General features: G+C 40.9%; 1 protein-coding gene across 4 annotated transcripts in view; it reads right to left on the bottom strand.

Annotated features, from left to right (window-relative positions):
* C5H5orf63 (chromosome 5 C5orf63 homolog) overlaps positions 1-17,590 on the bottom strand; it is a 287,813-nt gene that overhangs the window by 16,311 nt on the left and 253,912 nt on the right. For all 4 annotated transcript variants that reach the window (XM_066603147.1, XM_066603148.1, XM_066603146.1 and 1 more), the window contains one exon: positions 4,109-4,165. In XM_066603147.1, the coding sequence (XP_066459244.1) occupies positions 4,109-4,165 (57 nt within the window). The remainder of the gene's footprint in view (positions 1-4,108; positions 4,166-17,590) is intronic.

A 17,590-nucleotide genomic window follows, 5' to 3' on the forward strand; every position in this document is an offset into this window, starting at 1 on the left:
ACAGAGGGTGTGGTCAAGGGAGGGGTTAGAAGCATGGCTTACCACAACATTAGATTTTTACCTTTGGCGTTATAAAAAGGACGGGTCGTTTAAATAAAAAAAACACACAGGGAGGAACTCTGGAGCGCTGGTTGGATTATTTATAAACATTATATTTAAAATGAACATGCTGCGGAATTAAACCGGCACCACATGTCAATATCCGCACACATTTTGTGCAGATTTTTTCCACAGCGTGTGGAGATTTTCAAAATCTTTTCCACTCTGATGCTACAGCTACTGTAAATACCACAGCAAATCCACCCCGTGTAGTAATAGTGACCCCCTATATTGGTGGCCCCAATAGTAATAGTGTCCCTTATATTGGCGCCAGTAGTAATAGCATCCTCTATTTTGGAGCCAGTAGTAATAGCGTCCCCTACATTGGCCCCAGTAATAATAGCCCCCCCCCATTGCCACCCCAGTAGTAATGGGGTCCCCCATGGACATGCTAGTAGTGATAGCGCCCATCATATCATTGCCGCTTCAATAGTAATAAGGTCCCCCATTGCCATCCCAATAGTGATAAGGTCTCCCATTGCAGCCCCAGTAGTAATAGGGTCCCTGATTGCCGCCCCTTAGTGATAGAGTCCCCTATTGTCATCCCAATATTGTGTCCCCCATTGCAGCCTCAGTAGTAATAGGGTCGCTCATTGCCGCCCCAATAGTGATAGGGTCCCTCACTGACGCTATGCTTTTCAGATGCAGGAAGAGAAAGGGGTTAAATTATCTATTACACACAGCCTTCCCTGTCTATGCTGCAGTCGAGTGAGATTTCAGGCAGCAGAGATGGAAGGCTGTGAGAGTAGGAAGTTACTTAACCCCTACCTTTACCTGAAGGTGGAGGTTTAGCAGTGAATATTACAACAATGGCGATTGGGATGTGCGTGGGCCCCCTTGGAGGCTCGGGCCCGGGGTGGCTGCCCCAATCGCTCCTATTTTAATCTGCCATTGGTCCCCGCTCTATTCACCGATCAACCTGTCAGGACAGGCTGTACTGGGCAAATAAATGTACAGGACCTGCGATTGGCATAGCAACGGGGATCACATGACCGGAGCTGGCTCCGGTCATGTGATCTGTGTTGTTTTGACGCTGACAGGTCCTTGACGTTGATTTGCTCGGTACGGCCTGTCAGAACACTGCTACAGTGAGTCAAGCGAAGACCTAGACCCCCTTACGGAGCCGCTGACATTCACTCACGGAGCCCCAAGGGCTCCACAGAGCACACTTTGGCAAACCCTACATTATTCATATCTATGATACTTTTGGAAATAGACGATTGCTACAACCAGTATAACCAGTCATCTTTACACACACACACACACACACACACACACACACACACACACACACCTCTTTGACAATTTCACATGCTGTCTATGATCAAATTGTTATAACACAAATGTTATAACCACCAATGATTATTTTTATATCCACATAATTTTCAACATGAAGAACAAGTAACTTCTTGCTAGTCATTTAGTTGCTGTACCTACTTACATTAGATTATCGTACGTTCTAATCTGACCGATTATCTGCTTGTGTAAATGGTCCTCAAGTTATCACACCGGCAGCCAATCATGGAATAAAAAAAAAAAAGGAGGGGGCATGAGAGTTTGCGCCAATGGAGTTTAACCAAGAACATGTCAAGTGTCTATACAAGACAAAAGGCAAAATCTTCAGCTGCCCATATAAATTGCTGAAAATTGTTGACTGCAACCAAAATAAATTGCTTGTCAGGTGCATTTTTACAACAAATCATGAAAATTAACTGGCATATGATACATTTTAAACTTTCTTTGATAGGACTTTCCCAGAAAGCATGGTCGTGCCTTACCCACTGTCAGTGAACATGTATGTTCAGTTGAACAACTGTTTTGGGTAACACGGCCTAAAATGTATATGACTGCGTCTGAGAAACGATTGTCCAGCAGATGACCATTCACTAGTTGTCCGACCATCAAAGTACTTCTATCTAATGTATATGGCCACCTTTAAAGAAATAAGCCACCTGTGACAGATATTACCCCAGATCATATATAGAAAAATCTCATCTGTATCCAAGGCCAACTTGGACATTTTATGGATCAGCACTCTCCACACGGTCCTGTTTTGTACGGCTTCTTTCAATTCAATCATTTGCATGTTGGTGTCGGCTTTTATAGTATGAAGCCACGTTCTGTTGCAGCCAGGTTTTCTTTTGCCACTGACCACTCCACGTTTATCAATGTTTATAATGAATTAGCTCACATTATGTGGTCAAAATATGAGAGTCTGTTTCATAATTTTGCCCTCCAATGAAAACTTTGCTTTGATGCGGTCTAGGATTTTTTTTGTTTGTGATCTTGACAGTCCACAGAAATTGCAGAAGTTGCCTTTGAACTTTGGTAATGGAGGAATCAACTTTTGCAGCTGTAAATTGGGATTGGGAAAATGATTGCATTGACTATCCGGCATTTTGTTGCCATGCTTATGCCTTCGTTTTTTCAGATTTTATCCATATTTAACATTGTGCTGTGACCTGCCGCGTTTTATTTTAGGTCCTGAGTCTCCATAGTGGTTGATTTTTGATCCAAAGAAGATGAAGTGAACTTGAACAAACCCCATAATTCCTTTTATGGAAAGCAGTAACAGATATAAAATTCCCATTCACAATTCTCAAGTTGTAGATAAGAGGGGTAAATAAAAGGGTAATAAAATGTTTTGGGAGGCTGAAGTAAACTCCTAAGGAAAGTGACATTTTACATTGCCATTTTTCTAAAATGCAAAAAAGTGTTAAACTTGATGACATTAAACGCGAGGATCATCATCACGTCTAAACCAATTCCAGCTATTCCCTGATACTTACATCCTGTCTGCATCTACACAGCATTAAAGATGTCGGAATATAAATTATAAAACTTCAGAAGTGTGACAGCTCCTTGTGGCAGGCAGAGATCAACCTATATTGCTCAATTCCAGCAATCATCACCATTAATCCGTTGTGACTTGTGTTTTCCATTAAGATATCAAATTACTCTCATGGTTCCTACTTGTAAAACAAAATATGCTGGGATTCAGGCGCAGAAATCCAAGCCATCACCCATTCTGAAATATGTTTTGCAATAAGTAAACAAATCTGATTAGAGATGGTATAATATATGAAATCTGATTCATGGGCCCAATTTATTTACCCAAATATAATGCATTATGCCCGCCGACTAGTTTTTGAATATTAATAGTCTGGTTTTAAAGGGAGTCTGAAAGAAAATGTCTTATTGTAATGACTTTATCATAATAAAGAATTTTGCATATAAAATGAGGTGTTTTAAGAATAAATGTAACCATTATGCTCATCATATAAGTTCAATTTCTCCCCCGTGTCAAAGCACCATCTGGATGATGGAATACAATCTATCTCGCATTAGGATTTTTATTTTAAAGACGAGAGCTTCAGATATAGGAATACATGGCAACGTAAGAAAGTGTTAAGAAGATTTACTCAATTAGTATCTGCTCATGCTAAGGTAAAGAGTCAATGAAACGCCACAGGGAGATTTAAACCTTGCGTTGCTAAACAGAATGTGTTGCTTTAAAAAAAAAAAAAAAAACTAATTAAAAATCTTTACTGAAGTGTATTTGTTGTAATCTGCTCTTATTTGCAGATTGTAAGTGTTAGTTTCGTGAATGATTGTGGGGGTAGTCACCTTATCGGACCTATTGCTCTGCACTGCGAACAGCAGTTCCAGAGATTTGGTTTACAGCAGGCACCTGGACATAAGAAGCCTTCCATGGAATAGCGTTGTGGGCATGTTCTGCGACACGTGTAGAGGTCACTGTGAAGGTAGGATGCGGTGTGCAGTTCTAAGTCTTGCTGAATGGCCAAAAGTACACTTGGTTGTTTAGAAACTTATCATGAAAATGTAGCTAATGCAAGTAAAGCTATATATTTACTTAATTTCTATAATGTTTAAGAAAAGCTTCCATAGTAGGTGACACATGCACCAACCACCTACATGATAATTGCTAGTACTTCCTAATTAGGACACATTTATCCTCTAATTATATACATACATAGATATACATTACCCTATCCATATATGGTGCAAGAGCTTCTTTAGCTTCATCACAAAGTGGACATGGATTCTAGAAATAATACAATTAAACACATTTTTAGTTTAGGATGAGGCATATACAGCAGAATATTGCTAAATTGTATACAAATATTTAAAGGGAGTCTGTCGTCAGTTTTTTGCAAAAAACTGACAGTGCTAGGTAGGGGTAGGGAATAGAGATAAAACGGTTCGTCCTACTTCTGTTTTGCTGCAGGAAGTAGACAGCTCCATATATTGCGCAGTGGCCTGCATTGGTACTACAGGCTGAAACCTATTCACTTCAATAGGACTCAACCTGCACTATCAACCCGGGCCACTGCGCAATGTATGGAGCTGTCTACTTCCTGCAGCAAAATAGCTAGAAGTGGGACAACCCCATCAAACATATAATGGGTCAGGATTTTACTATCAACAGTACAGAGAAAATGAAGTTTTATTCTTCCACATGCAGCTACTGCAAGTGCCGTTAAGCCAGTCTTTCTTCCCATAATGCACCTCTCTAGATTGACAGGAGGCTACTACAGCTGTCAATCATAGTTGGGGAGCAAATCAATGGGCAAAAAGGAGCACTTTGGGGAAAAGGCCTGCATTCAAGGCACTAGTGGCAACGGCACGTGAGGGAATAAAACTAAATTAAAACTTAAAGGGGTTGTCCCGCGACAGCAAGTGAGATTAAACACTTCTGTATGGCCATATTAATGCACTTTGTAATATACATCGTGCATTAAATATTGGCCATACAGAAGTTATACACTTATCCCCGCCGATGCTGGCGTCCCCGTCTCCCATGGCGACGATCAAACGTCTTCTCTGGTTGCAGGAACAGTTGCGCTGGCGCACAGAGGATTCTTCTCCTGGATGGTCCGGGCTCACGAGCTGCGTCCTGGCTCCTCCCCCTTCTCAGCATCATCGCGTAGCTCCGCCCCGTCACATGGTGCCGATCAGCCAATGAGGTGGCTGGAATCGGCAGTGGAGCACAGACAGCAGAAGAACATCCACGGTGCACCATGGGAAAAGACCTGTGGTGCACTGTGGGAGAAGGCCAGCGGCAGCCATCTTGGACAGAAGATTTTTTAAAGTTGCTGAACGGGGATTCAGGTAAGGGAAATTTTTTTTTTTTAATAACACATGGCAGCGGTATTCCTTTACAGGTACTGGGGGACTGGGCAAAAAAAAATTTATCTTTCGGCGCGGGACAACCCCTTTAATTTTCTCAGTGATGTTGATAATAAAATCCTGGCCAACGGTATGCTTAAACTTCTCTCCACCGTGCCCATTTAGTGCTGTCAAAACTACTGACAGACTCCCTTTTAGTGCTTAGTAAAAAATAATTGCAATCGTTTTCATGGTCAATCCATCTGATGACATTGTGTCATTTTCGGTTTTGTTGTTAAACGTTTTACCCCTTGTCTTGGGATTTGCTTACAAATTTTGTAAATACATAATGAAACCTAACAAGGGCCATAAATTTGATCATCTCTATATACCATAAGGGTCTGTCTATTCCTTCATAATATGGCTCAGTACAAAAGCCATAGTGCCAAGAACAAGATTTGATTTGGTCTTGACAAACCAAAGCAAGGGCAGCCAATATCAAAAGAAGTCTAAAGGCCCATTTATACGGAGCGATGATCGCTCAAAAAAGAATTGCTGAAAAGTGATCGTTTGAGCGATAATCGTTGCGTCTAAACGCGTGGCCATTGTGCACTTTTCTTGCACTGCTAGCTGATCGTTAAATTCAGTCCAACCTAAAAATCCTCCTTCAGCCTCATCAGCAGTTCTCCATGGGGAGTGTTGATAGCATTGTTTCCCGCTGGAGAACAAAAGAATTGAAAGCAGATAAGAGCCCTCGGGCTATTAACTGCTTTCAGCTAAGGCTTCATTTGCACACTTCCTTGCTCTTAAGTGCAAAATGATCGCTCAAAGCTGTCACTCAAACTGTCGTTTGAGCGATCATCGTTCCGTGAAAATGGACCTAAAGTCCTATAGCATTGTTATCAGTACGAATATAAAATGTCTGTATTTTAGATGTGCAAACAAGCCTAAAAAGTGCTATTACACGAGTTAGTAGTCATCACTGATACTTGCGATTTTCTGCTTATGGCTGGGCTACACATGGACTTGCAACTTTAATTAGCAATATATATATATAGGTTTTGAGATATGTATTACCGCCTCCACTGCAAATTTTTTTTGTGAAAAAAATTAAATAAATAAAAGGCTCATTTTGTTCGGCAAGATGGGCTGTTAGATGGTGAGAACTTAATAGTATTTTCTAGCTGTTTATCATTCAGAGATTGAGCATTCAGAAGAGAAATTATTTATAGATGTATATAAAGGTTTTCAGCATTGCAAACTCCATTTTTCATCTGATACGATGTTGTCATGCACTGCCAAATTACAGGAGCTCTGCTTATTCAAATTACATTCTCAGACAGGAGAAAAACGGATTTATTTCCCTCTGATTACAGCCCATTACAGTTATAAGTCAAGAGAAGATTAGAATGCATTCAGAAGCAGAGCCAATCTTTTCGTCATGTGTATATATGACAAGAGTATAAAGAAACAAAAAAGGAGAAAATAAATTATGCAGAGATTTTTGCTTCAGTGAATGAAATAAAGCGCATTATCTGATTTACTACTGGCAGCATACATTTATACAAAGCCTTCATCAGAAAGAGACTTCTGCACCGACAAAAGGCACGTATCAGCAGAGCTCATTTTTAGTATGTGTAGCCATTATGTGACGGTTCTTCACCCAGAAAATAGTGTTGATTTTATAGATCATAAAAAGATGGGATCAGACCGGATTTAATTTGAAATACTGATGTTTACAGTTTCATTTGCATCAAGAAAAGAACAAAAAAATGTATCAAATTAGCATTAATTTAATGTACCAGATCCTGTACATAAGACATTCTGAAACCGCTTTTAAAAGAGTAACTAGTCATTTTCCAAATATAAAAAACAAAAAAATAATCGTTTTCCATCAAAGCCTTATTTAGAGCATGTAATATCGCTTGGCTCTCCTACACTCTTGAGTAGCACGTAGAAAAAGCATGTAGAAAAAGTGGAGATGGAATGAGAGGAGGATAACAAAGTACTTGGGAATAGCTCTCTTGGGTAAATCAGACTACAGGTTCTGTTCTTACTATGTAGAACACTAAATTAGTTAATGTAGACCTAATTACAGAATCCCTTTAAATACTCTAGTTTACAGAGTTGGGCAGATTTATGGACAGGGCAGAACACTGCTTCTATAGCCATGGGTTAGATAAGCTTGACGACTTTCTAAGGCAAGGCTGCACAAGACTCTTCTCACATTTGTGGCCACGTAAGAAATATATGTATTTATACAGTATGCCACAAATGATAAGTATTTGCCAACTTTAAAAGAACTGAAGTATCTTTCTTTGCTCTAAAACAAAAAAAAAAAATGGTTTGGTACCGTGTTAGCCAGTAGAGCAATGTGTGATTATTCTCAGAGCGAGAAACCAAGTAATCTTGTAGATATGATACCTTTTGACAACCTCAAGAATGGATTGAACCTCAGCTCGGGATTCTTGCATAAATGGAAAATATGAAATGTCTGAAGGAGGTCAAGAGAGATGTCCTCCTCCGAATCATTAAAAATTGTTGTTTTTGTTTTGCCTTTAAAATTTCATAAAAATTCAGAACTTGACTTGTAATAATGTTGCCATCCACTAGGTGATGCTGCATCTCCTATGTGCAGGTTGAAGGAGAGATAAATAAATAAAAATAAGGGAGATAGAATAAATCCTCCACAGTGCCACCTATTGAAAGGCAGCATTCCTTCGAGTCAAAGTGGGACTTTTTATACAAGTCTTCTTACAATGACTGGGAATCAAAAGCAAAGCCAGACTCCATGTACATACAGCTGTTTCCGGGTTATTGCCCATCATCAGTGTACAGATGGGCAATAACCCGGAAACAGCTGTATGTACATGGAGTCTGGCTTTGCTTTTGATTCCCAGTCATTGTAAGAAGACTTGTATAAAAAGTCCCACTTTGACTCAAAGGAATGCTGCCTTTCAATAGGTGGCACTGTGGAGGATTTATTCCATCTCCCTTATTTGCATATTACCCAGAGGAGCGTGCGTGGCCATTTGAGTCTCCTCACTTAGTTTATAGTATATAGTTGCTCTCCCTAAGGAGAAAAGAGTGTTTCTGACCCCAAGGAGAGATAAGACACATCATAAAACTGTCCTGCGCTCAGTGGACTGATTTACGATGTATGTCTCTGCTCTGTTTGTTGTTTTAAGTGCAAAACAGTCCAAAATTTCTGTGTGTGAACATTTATTTAGATCAAGAGGAATGTGTTCTCCTCCCCTCTGCATCTGTAGGTTATAATTATGTGCCATCCAAACTAGTTTCATTCAATAGCCTGACAAAGGGGGCGAGATATCCCCGAAAGCTTGCTTGCTGTAACATCAGATTTGTGTTAGCCATTAAAAGGTATCATATCTACAAGATTAATTGGTTTCTCGCTCTGAGAGCAATTACACATTTCTTTGCTCTCTAATGTATAAACGAAAATAAAGGATATCTTCTGTATTGCTTTCTCTCCAAAACTCACAAATGGTTATAAGACTTCCAAAGCCAAATGTGCTGTAGTTAATCCTCCAACCCTACTTTAGTGGCCTCCATAATAATCCACATCACTTCACATCCCTATTATTTCATATTGTTTATTTCGCTGCATCAGCTATATTGATATATTATAATTAATATTTCATATATGTTTTTTTCTCTTCTTACTTCCCATATTAATCACTTGTTAACTTAGATTGTCTAGTTTCCTGTCAAGGTGACCATCATTTCTGTACATGTAGCATGAGCAGCATGTTATCTCAGTGGTTAGCACTGTGGTTTAGTAGCTCAAGGGTCCAACCAAGGGCAGCTTCTGCATAGAAATCACATTATGTTGTCCCTGTTTTTGCATGGGTTTCCCCACATACTCCAAAAACATACTAAAGGGGGTTCACAGAGGCAGAAAAGTCTAACTAGTAATCGCCCTTCACAGATTAGGCTTGGATTAAGAAATTAGTTTTTATTAATAACCTTAGATAAAAACATTTACACATAAGGGCACAATTGTCCTATTAGAGAGGGGAGGAGTAAATCAACCCTCTCGGATTGGGCACACAGAGACGAATGATTGACATTCAGACAGACTAACAAAGAAAAAGGTGAGGAACTCAACCTTGTGTGTTCACTGGATAGTGATTAAAGCCCGAGTTACGGTTTTGGAATCCAAAAGTGTTGGATCCAAACCAATAATCTATGTCTAGCTAGTGTCTGTAGGGCACATATGGAACACCCACCTATATGAAGTTCTGATGCGATTGTGCAATTTGTTCACAAAATGTAAGGGATGATTCATTGGCTCATATAGAGATACCCCGTTATGGGTGAACCTTTAGCACTCAACTAATACTATACTTCAATAAAGTTGAAACATGGAAAGTTGACATGCCTCAATTTTTCTGGGTGTCTATATATTATGTCGTAATCCTATATTTGTGATTGGAGCTTCAATGTTTAGACTTCATACTCTAGATGTTTGACATTACTCAATGTGTTTCACCGCTAGAGGTTTGCGGATCATCAGGAACGAGGAGAGCTTCACAGTTTACACTGGGATAGATAACCCAGGGGGAAGGATTCCTTTTTAGGCGTCACCCAGGTTAATCGGGATCAAATGGCCCCAAGTAGTCTGAGGGTCAGGGGATGCTGGTTAGGGCGTACAACCCTGACTATATTCAAACCCAGTTGTCTGAGAATGCCAGAAGATTAGGAAGCACTCAAATCATAAAGTGCAACCCTTAGGAATGTACCACTGGTAAATGTGGCACATTGTGAGAATGGGAACTACGGCTGACAAATACTCTAGCATTGCATTCCAGTAGCATATCAACATATGGTGCTCTGGAAATGAACAGCGGGAACAATGCCCTTTGTTGCTAGATCAGGTTAATCCCAGTTTATGCTGAAAAAAAGCGTAATAGCAAAACTCAACAAGTGGTATATGGACATCTCTGGTCTCCTATAGCAGGGGTCCCCAACCACCAGGCCGCGGACCGGGGCCGGGCCATTGGGTGTTTAGCGCCGGCCCGCGGCACCGCCGGGAACTTTGGCTCTAAACACAAGGCCCGTTGCCTTGTGCTATGTGGCCGGCGGCGTGCCGACGCTGCTCACCACTGAAGCGATTACCAGCGGGGGCGCCGCAGCTCCCAGCTGGTAATCGCGCTGATCCCGGCGCACACACACTGACGTCTGTGCAGCCAGGATTCTCCTCTCCGAGTCCCCTGCTCATTAGTTCCACAGGAGAGGACTCAGGGAGGAAGCGTTCCGGGCTGCACACTGACGTTGGGGCACGCAGACAGAGAGCGACAGCAGAGAGGAGGTAAGTATATGGGTTGGGAGGCTGCATATTACTGAAGGGGGGGGGGGGGGGTTTGCATATTACGGGGGTGGGGGCTACTTATTACAGGGGAAGGGGCTGCCTATTACTGGGGGGCCTATTACGCGGGGCTGCCTATTACTGGGGGGTGGGACCTGCTATTACTGGGGGGGGACCGCCTATTACTGGGGGGGGACTGCCTATTACTGGGGGGGGACCGCCTATTACTGGGGGGGGACCGCCTATTACTGGGGGGGGACCGCCTATTACTGGGGGGGACCGCCTATTACTGGGGGGGACCGCCTATTACTGGGGGGGACCGCCTATTACTGGGGGGGACCGCCTATTACTGGGGGGGGCTACTTATTACAGGGGGGGCTGCCTATTGCTGGGGGGGGGGGCGCTGCCTATTACTGGGGAGGGGGGTGGTGCTGCCTATTACTGGGGAGGGGGGTGGTGCTGCCTATTACTGGGGAGGGGGGTGGTGCTGCCTATTACTGGGGAGGGGGGTGGTGCTGCCTATTACAGGTTGGACACCTGCCTATTACGGGGGGGACACCTGCCTATTACGGGGGGGAGGGTGCTTATTACTGAAGGGGGACTGCTTATTACTGGGGGAGGGGGCTACTTATTACAGGGGGAGGGGCCTACTTATTACAGAGGGAGGGGGCCTACTTATTACAGAGGGAGGGGGCCTACTTATTACTGAGAGGTGGGGGCTACTTATTACTGAGGGGTGGGGGCTGTCTATTACTGGGGGGGATAAATTATATGCTGCCGTATGTGTGTGCTGGGGGGGGGGGGTAGATTATATACTGCCCTATGTGTGTACATGGACATTCTAAATGTCATAATTAAATAAGAATGCACTAAACTCCAACTCCCTTCATAACCCCGCACCATATAACCAAAGCCCCGCCCATGTCCCGCCCAACCCTGCCGGGCCTTGTAAAAATGGTCTTGCTTGAAGCCGGTCCCTGGTGTCAAAAAGGTTGGGGACCACTGTCCTATAGAAGACCAGAAGGAACCATAATTGTAGCAGCTTAGTCCCAGTCAAGATACAAAAGACCAGAGGCTCTGCTTCTACCTTTTATTATTTTGCATCTTGACTGGGACCAAGCTGCTATAATTATGGTAGTCGATTTACTCCTCCCCTCTCTAATAGGACAATTGTGCCCTTATGTGTAAATGTTTTTATCAAAAAACCTACTAAAAGTTTAATTTGGAATTTAAGTGTAGTGTGCTGTGGAATATATATACTCTATATTAATTAATAAAATACATGTAGCAATGAGATCTGAAGGGTTCAAAGTTCATCTAAAGTTCTACCTGATGTTTAAATAAATTATAGATCAGTAAAAAACAGCTGATTTAGCCCCCATATAAAGTACAACAGTATACATAAATAAGAATGTTGCTTCAGTGTGAAATTCTAGAAGGACAAGAAGGAATAAGAAAGTTGTTCGGAATGTGTACACCTGGGTGGCTTGGAGGAGATTCTGATAACACATTCCCTTTAAGGTTCAATTCAGTTACAGTACATAACCTTTTCTCGTGTAAAAAAAAACACCCCCATGACTGCCCAACAGTGTCCAGTCAAACATCGACTTTTCACCTTATTCATTCTGATTTTCTAATATCATGACTTTTTAGGAATCCTTACGATCATCAGACAGGCCATATTAAGTTAGTTCATGAGCTGCTAGCCTATCCTGCCGAGCCAGAACAAAGGGGAGTTAACAGAAATTCTGCTGGCATCCTGGCTACCCCTTTATCTGTACTGGTCCTCACAAAAAAAGTCTTGTGGGCAATGGGTTGTGCATCAGTGCTCAACTGGTATTTCATGGGCTGTGGTTATTACACTTCTAGGAAAGTAAAACATAGATTAGATGCCTCTGACAAACCTTCAGATATAGAATAAAAAGCTAAACGATGCTGCTGCTATTACAAGAAATGGTTCTTGCTTTCAAAACAAACTATTTTGAAAAGTTGAGAAGAACCAAGAAATGTGCCGAATTCAAAAATGTATACTCAGTTTCTGACATTTTATACAGATAGCAAAACAAACCATATATTTAAGCTGACAAACATGTCAAGTTAACATTTTTTTCAAAAAACATGTACAGTTTACCATGCAGTAAAAAGTATTCTGCCGTGATGCAAAGCTTCTAGGCAAAAATCATAGAAAATCACCCATCTCCCTTCATGTGGGTGGGTGGGGAGCTCTGTGTGTATATACTGAAAGGATATAAAGTACATAATAGAAGCGGCCATGGACTGCAGGGATGGAGCATGCCTTTAAGGATAAGAAAACACTGCAACCTCCAGTCTGGGGGTAAATTTGAATAAAAGGGGACGTTATCTTTTTGCGTAAGATGTGAGGAGAGTGGGAGGGGTGGCGCATTCTACAGCAGGACATCGGTACATGCAGTCTGAGGAGAATCTAACGCTCCACTATGCGTTTACATATTTTACTTCTCGGTTCCTATGGAGTAACCACGACTTCATAAAATTTTCTGTGCAAACAACAGGTGAACACCTGTATGAAATTAACTCAGGTGAAGCCGGGTATATGAGATAGTTGTGAATATTGCCAAAACTGCAAGTAGAGATAGTGAATTTGATCTTCTGGTCCAACATGGAACCAATGATTTGTCTCAAAATAATTTTATTTCTGTTCAAAAAGAATTCCCAAATTTTAGCCAAGAGCTTTGTAAGATAACAGGTTCATTTATCCTTTGTAAGATAACATTTTGAGAGGTCCTGCCAGTCAGTAATCAGATGAATAAGGCACGTTGTATCTCAGAGTTTGAAGCTACGACAGTGGTGTAAAACGGAAGTTTTTGGATTTGTTAGTCAAAATTTTTGTAGGTGGTCTAAGATAGAATTATTCAAAAGGGATGGTTTGCATCATTCAAACAAAAGGGGAGAAGTGCTTGGTGAGGAATTCAGGTTTTTTTTTTTTTTACAGACATTTAAACTAGATTAAGTCAGCAGAAATGTAATTTATGAGGACGATTTCCGTCCCCAGCTGGTTAGATTGAAGTGGTGTATGGGTAACTCCAGAAACGTGGTGGTTAATTTTGGTGATGGGATTAATGTAGTTGTTAGGAATAAACGAAAAATAATTTTCTCCACACAAATGCTTTTAGCTTAGGAAATAAGCCCTCTAATGGCTAATTTAGACCTGGTTGCCATAACAGAGACCTGGTTTAAGAATTGCAATAATTGGGAAATAGCCATGCCTGGATACACACTGTACATAAAAGACAGTGTAGAAGAAGGGGAGATGGAATTGCAATTTATGTCAAGGATAGTCGTAAATCAATAGTGGTTCAAAATACACAAAAAGAACTAGAAACTCTCTGGGTTTGCACACAAACTAAAGAGAACTGTGATTAGAATTGGTGTCATATATAGGCCTCTTGGCAAACGGAGGATTATGATAACCTGTTGGTAGATGAAATTACCCAAATGGCAATAGAGGGAGATATTGTAACGGGTAACTTCAAGATGCCTGATGTAGATTGGAGTATCCTTAGTGCATTTACAAAGAGAAACAGAAATTTGATAGAAGCACATAAAGAAGCATCTCTAAAACAGCTTGTTAGGTCGTCGAACAGAGGAGATCACATTCTAGACTTAGTATTTACAAATGGGGATCTGGTGTCTGAGGTTAAGGTGGAAGAGAATTTGAGTTCCAGTGATCAACGATGTTTATGCTTTGACATAAGGACAGACTTCGAGAAATCCTTTACTAAAACCATAGTATGAGATTTTAGAAAAACTAATTTTAAGGATATGGGTGAATTTAAAAAAAACTGAATTAACAGTGTGAAATAAAACAAAAGGAGTGTGTGCCCAGGGGACACTATTAAAAATGGCCATCTTAAAGGCAACTAAACTTTATGTTGAACAAACTAGTAAAAGGAAAAAGAAACCACTATGGTTCTCTGGAGAATATTGAAAATAGTAAAAGAAAAGAAATCTGTTTCTAAGAGGTTTAAAGAAACTGGAAGTCTGGTTAACAGAGAATTGTATAAAAATAGACAGAAGGAGGCAAAACATATGCTGCTAAAAACACAAAGGGGAAGGAGAAATGGCCGTTATCATTAAGGAGGGAGATAAAACATTTTTTAGGTATATTAATGACAGAACAAAAATCTATGGAATTAAAAAATTAAAAAGTGGGAAATAACTATATTACTGGAGATAAGGCCATTGCTAGCTTCATTTGTTCTGTATTTTCATGAGTTCGTTTTCAGAATAATAATATGTTTCGGCCTGTTTGTACTTCTAGTTGTAAGACCCAGATTGAATGTAATTTGGAGGCTGATGATGTAGGTGAACTTGCATGTTTATAAAGTTGAGAAAGGTGATGGGTGTAGATGGCATCCACCCCAGAGTTCTTAAAGAACTCCAATCGGATTACTGAACCTTCAACTGATTTGTTTAACCAAGCCCTTCTAACAGGTGATGTTCCTGATAACTGCAGAATGGCCAATGTAGTACCTAGAAGAGTAGTAGAGAAGAAGCCAGGAGCTGCGGGCCAGTTAGTTTGACATCTGTAGTACTTAAAACTAATGGAAAAGAGGATATTTGACCACTTAAAAACTAACAACCTGTTGGATCCCAAACAGCACAGCTTTACTGAGGGAAGATCATGTCAAGCTAATCTCATTGATCTCTTTGACTGTGTCACAAAAATGGTGGATGAAGGTGGCACTGAGGATATTGCCTACCTGGATTTTAGTAAAACCTTTGATACAATTACACATAAGGAGCTTAAAAGTAAGGAATTGAAAATTGGACTTAATCCTTTCATAGTCTGGTAGCGGTTCCGTTTTATCCAGGACTTCAGTAAAGAAGGATTTAGGGATTCTGAATTCTGACAGCCTCAAAATGCATCCACAGTGTGGTCAGGTAGCAAAGAAAGCAAGTATGATGCTTGGCTGTATAACTACAGGTATTACCAATGGAAAGGGGGAAATTTTGATCCCGCTGTATAGAGCTCTGGTGAGACCACATCTAGAATACTGCATTTAGTTCTGGAGACCTCATCTACAAAAAGACATTGATAAAATAGAACAATTCCAAAGAAAGCTACAAAAATGGAGGAAGATGTCAAGATTAATATTTATCAAGAAAGATTTGAAGAATTTAATTTGTACAGCCTGGAGAAAGGAAATAGTAAAGGGGAGACATGATCAAAAGTTTTATACATATTAAAAGTATAAATAAGGTTGAGGAGGGAAGAGTTTTTATTAGGAAGCTAAACATTAGAACAAGGGGTCACAATCTGAGATTAGTTGGGGAAAAAAAGGAGAAGCAATGTCAGAAATATTTTTTTACTGCAAGGCTGCCTGTCCATGGCTGTGACGGAATATCGTTAGCGATATTCCACCGTGGGGGAGCAGGCGGGAGAACTGACTGGTCTCCGCGATGAATCCATCTGATAGATAGGCTCACCACAGAGAATCACGCCAAATCACAGCATGCTGCAATCTGAATCCTGCGAGTAAAGAATCGCTAGGATTCTCCGCTCATGGAAGTCGGGCTGCGCTTTCCATAGTTAAGTCTATGGGAAGCGTTCATGGGGTGTTACCTTCAGTCAAGGTTATTGCCCCGGACAATGCATTGACATATCACTCGTGGACAGGAGGCCTAAGAATAGCAGATGCTTGGAACAAACTTCCAGCAAATGGAAGAATAATAAAAAGTCAATAAATGAATTCAGGCATTGTCTTTCTGAAATACGCAAGACATTCCCTGAAAGAGACCTTGTCTGGATGGAAGCATATGTTCTAAAACCTCTATATACTGCTAAGCATTGATAGTGCCTTTCAAGATGTGCAAGTTGCCCATGTCATAGGAACTAATTCAACATTATACCATCAGAGATGCAGGCTGTTGAATTGTGTGCTAAAAATTGTGGAATAATTTCATAAAAATGTTCCTCAACATAAAGTTGCGAAAACTTAGAATATTCCACTATCTACAGTACATATCACTCAGGGAATCTGGAAAAATTCATGTGTACAAAGGACAAAGCCGATGGTCAATATTGGACGCTTGAGATCTAAGGACCCTCAGATGTCACTGCATTAAAAAGCTGAAAAAATGAAACAGGCAGCAAACTTTGGTGCAAAAAATGAACTTTATGCCTGCATAGGAAAGCAGTATAATTACCGCATCTTCTCACAAGTGGTGACGTTTCGACCTCAACATTCGGTCTCTGTCAAGCCGAATGTTGAGGTCGGAACGTCGCCACTTTTTGCACCAAAGTTTGCTGCCCGTTTCATTTTTTCTTCTATTGTACCTTTATGGGATTTGGATCTAATCCCGGTACAGGCGTGCAAATCTATGCTATTTGGAAGAGGATTCCTGTTTCTCCCCCTTACGGGTTGTGGAGAGTGCTGCTGGTTCCTATTATACTTTCTTACTGCATTAAAAAGCTGCACAATTCTGTAATGTAAATCACTGCACGGGCCCAGGAAAACTTTCAGAAACCACTGTCTATAAACACAGTTCGCCATGCAATCGACAAATGCACCATTTATGCGCAACGATTATCGCTCAAAATTCGTTTAAACGACTCAGTGATAATCGTTACATGTAAACGCTACCATCGTGCACTTTTTGCCTAAACAATGATGTTAAGGTAAACTTAAAACCCATTGTTTAGCCGCAGAGAGATAAAGTATCTCTCAACAGACCGCATGCTGGGTTCTCCACGGGAGTCGGAGATTATATTGTATTCTGCCAACAGCCCTGACGAGAACAATGCAGCTGTGTTAATGACATGCTGGGCTCTGCAAACAGCTCCTAAAAGGCCCTTTCACATGCAAATGAAGATGATAAAGTGTTAAAAGACATCAGTGTCCATTAACACTTTAAGCAAAAAGATGGCTGAAACTTTTAATCGTTTGAAGGGTTATCTTTGCGTGTAAATGGGCCTTTATGCAGTGACGCCTCAGAGCTCATACATCTCGAGTATCCAATATTGATCATCAGTCTTGTCTAGAGAGGAGC

The sequence above is a fragment of the Eleutherodactylus coqui genome, chromosome 5 (assembly GCF_035609145.1).
Source record: "Eleutherodactylus coqui strain aEleCoq1 chromosome 5, aEleCoq1.hap1, whole genome shotgun sequence".
Lineage (NCBI taxonomy): Eukaryota > Metazoa > Chordata > Amphibia > Anura > Eleutherodactylidae > Eleutherodactylus > Eleutherodactylus coqui.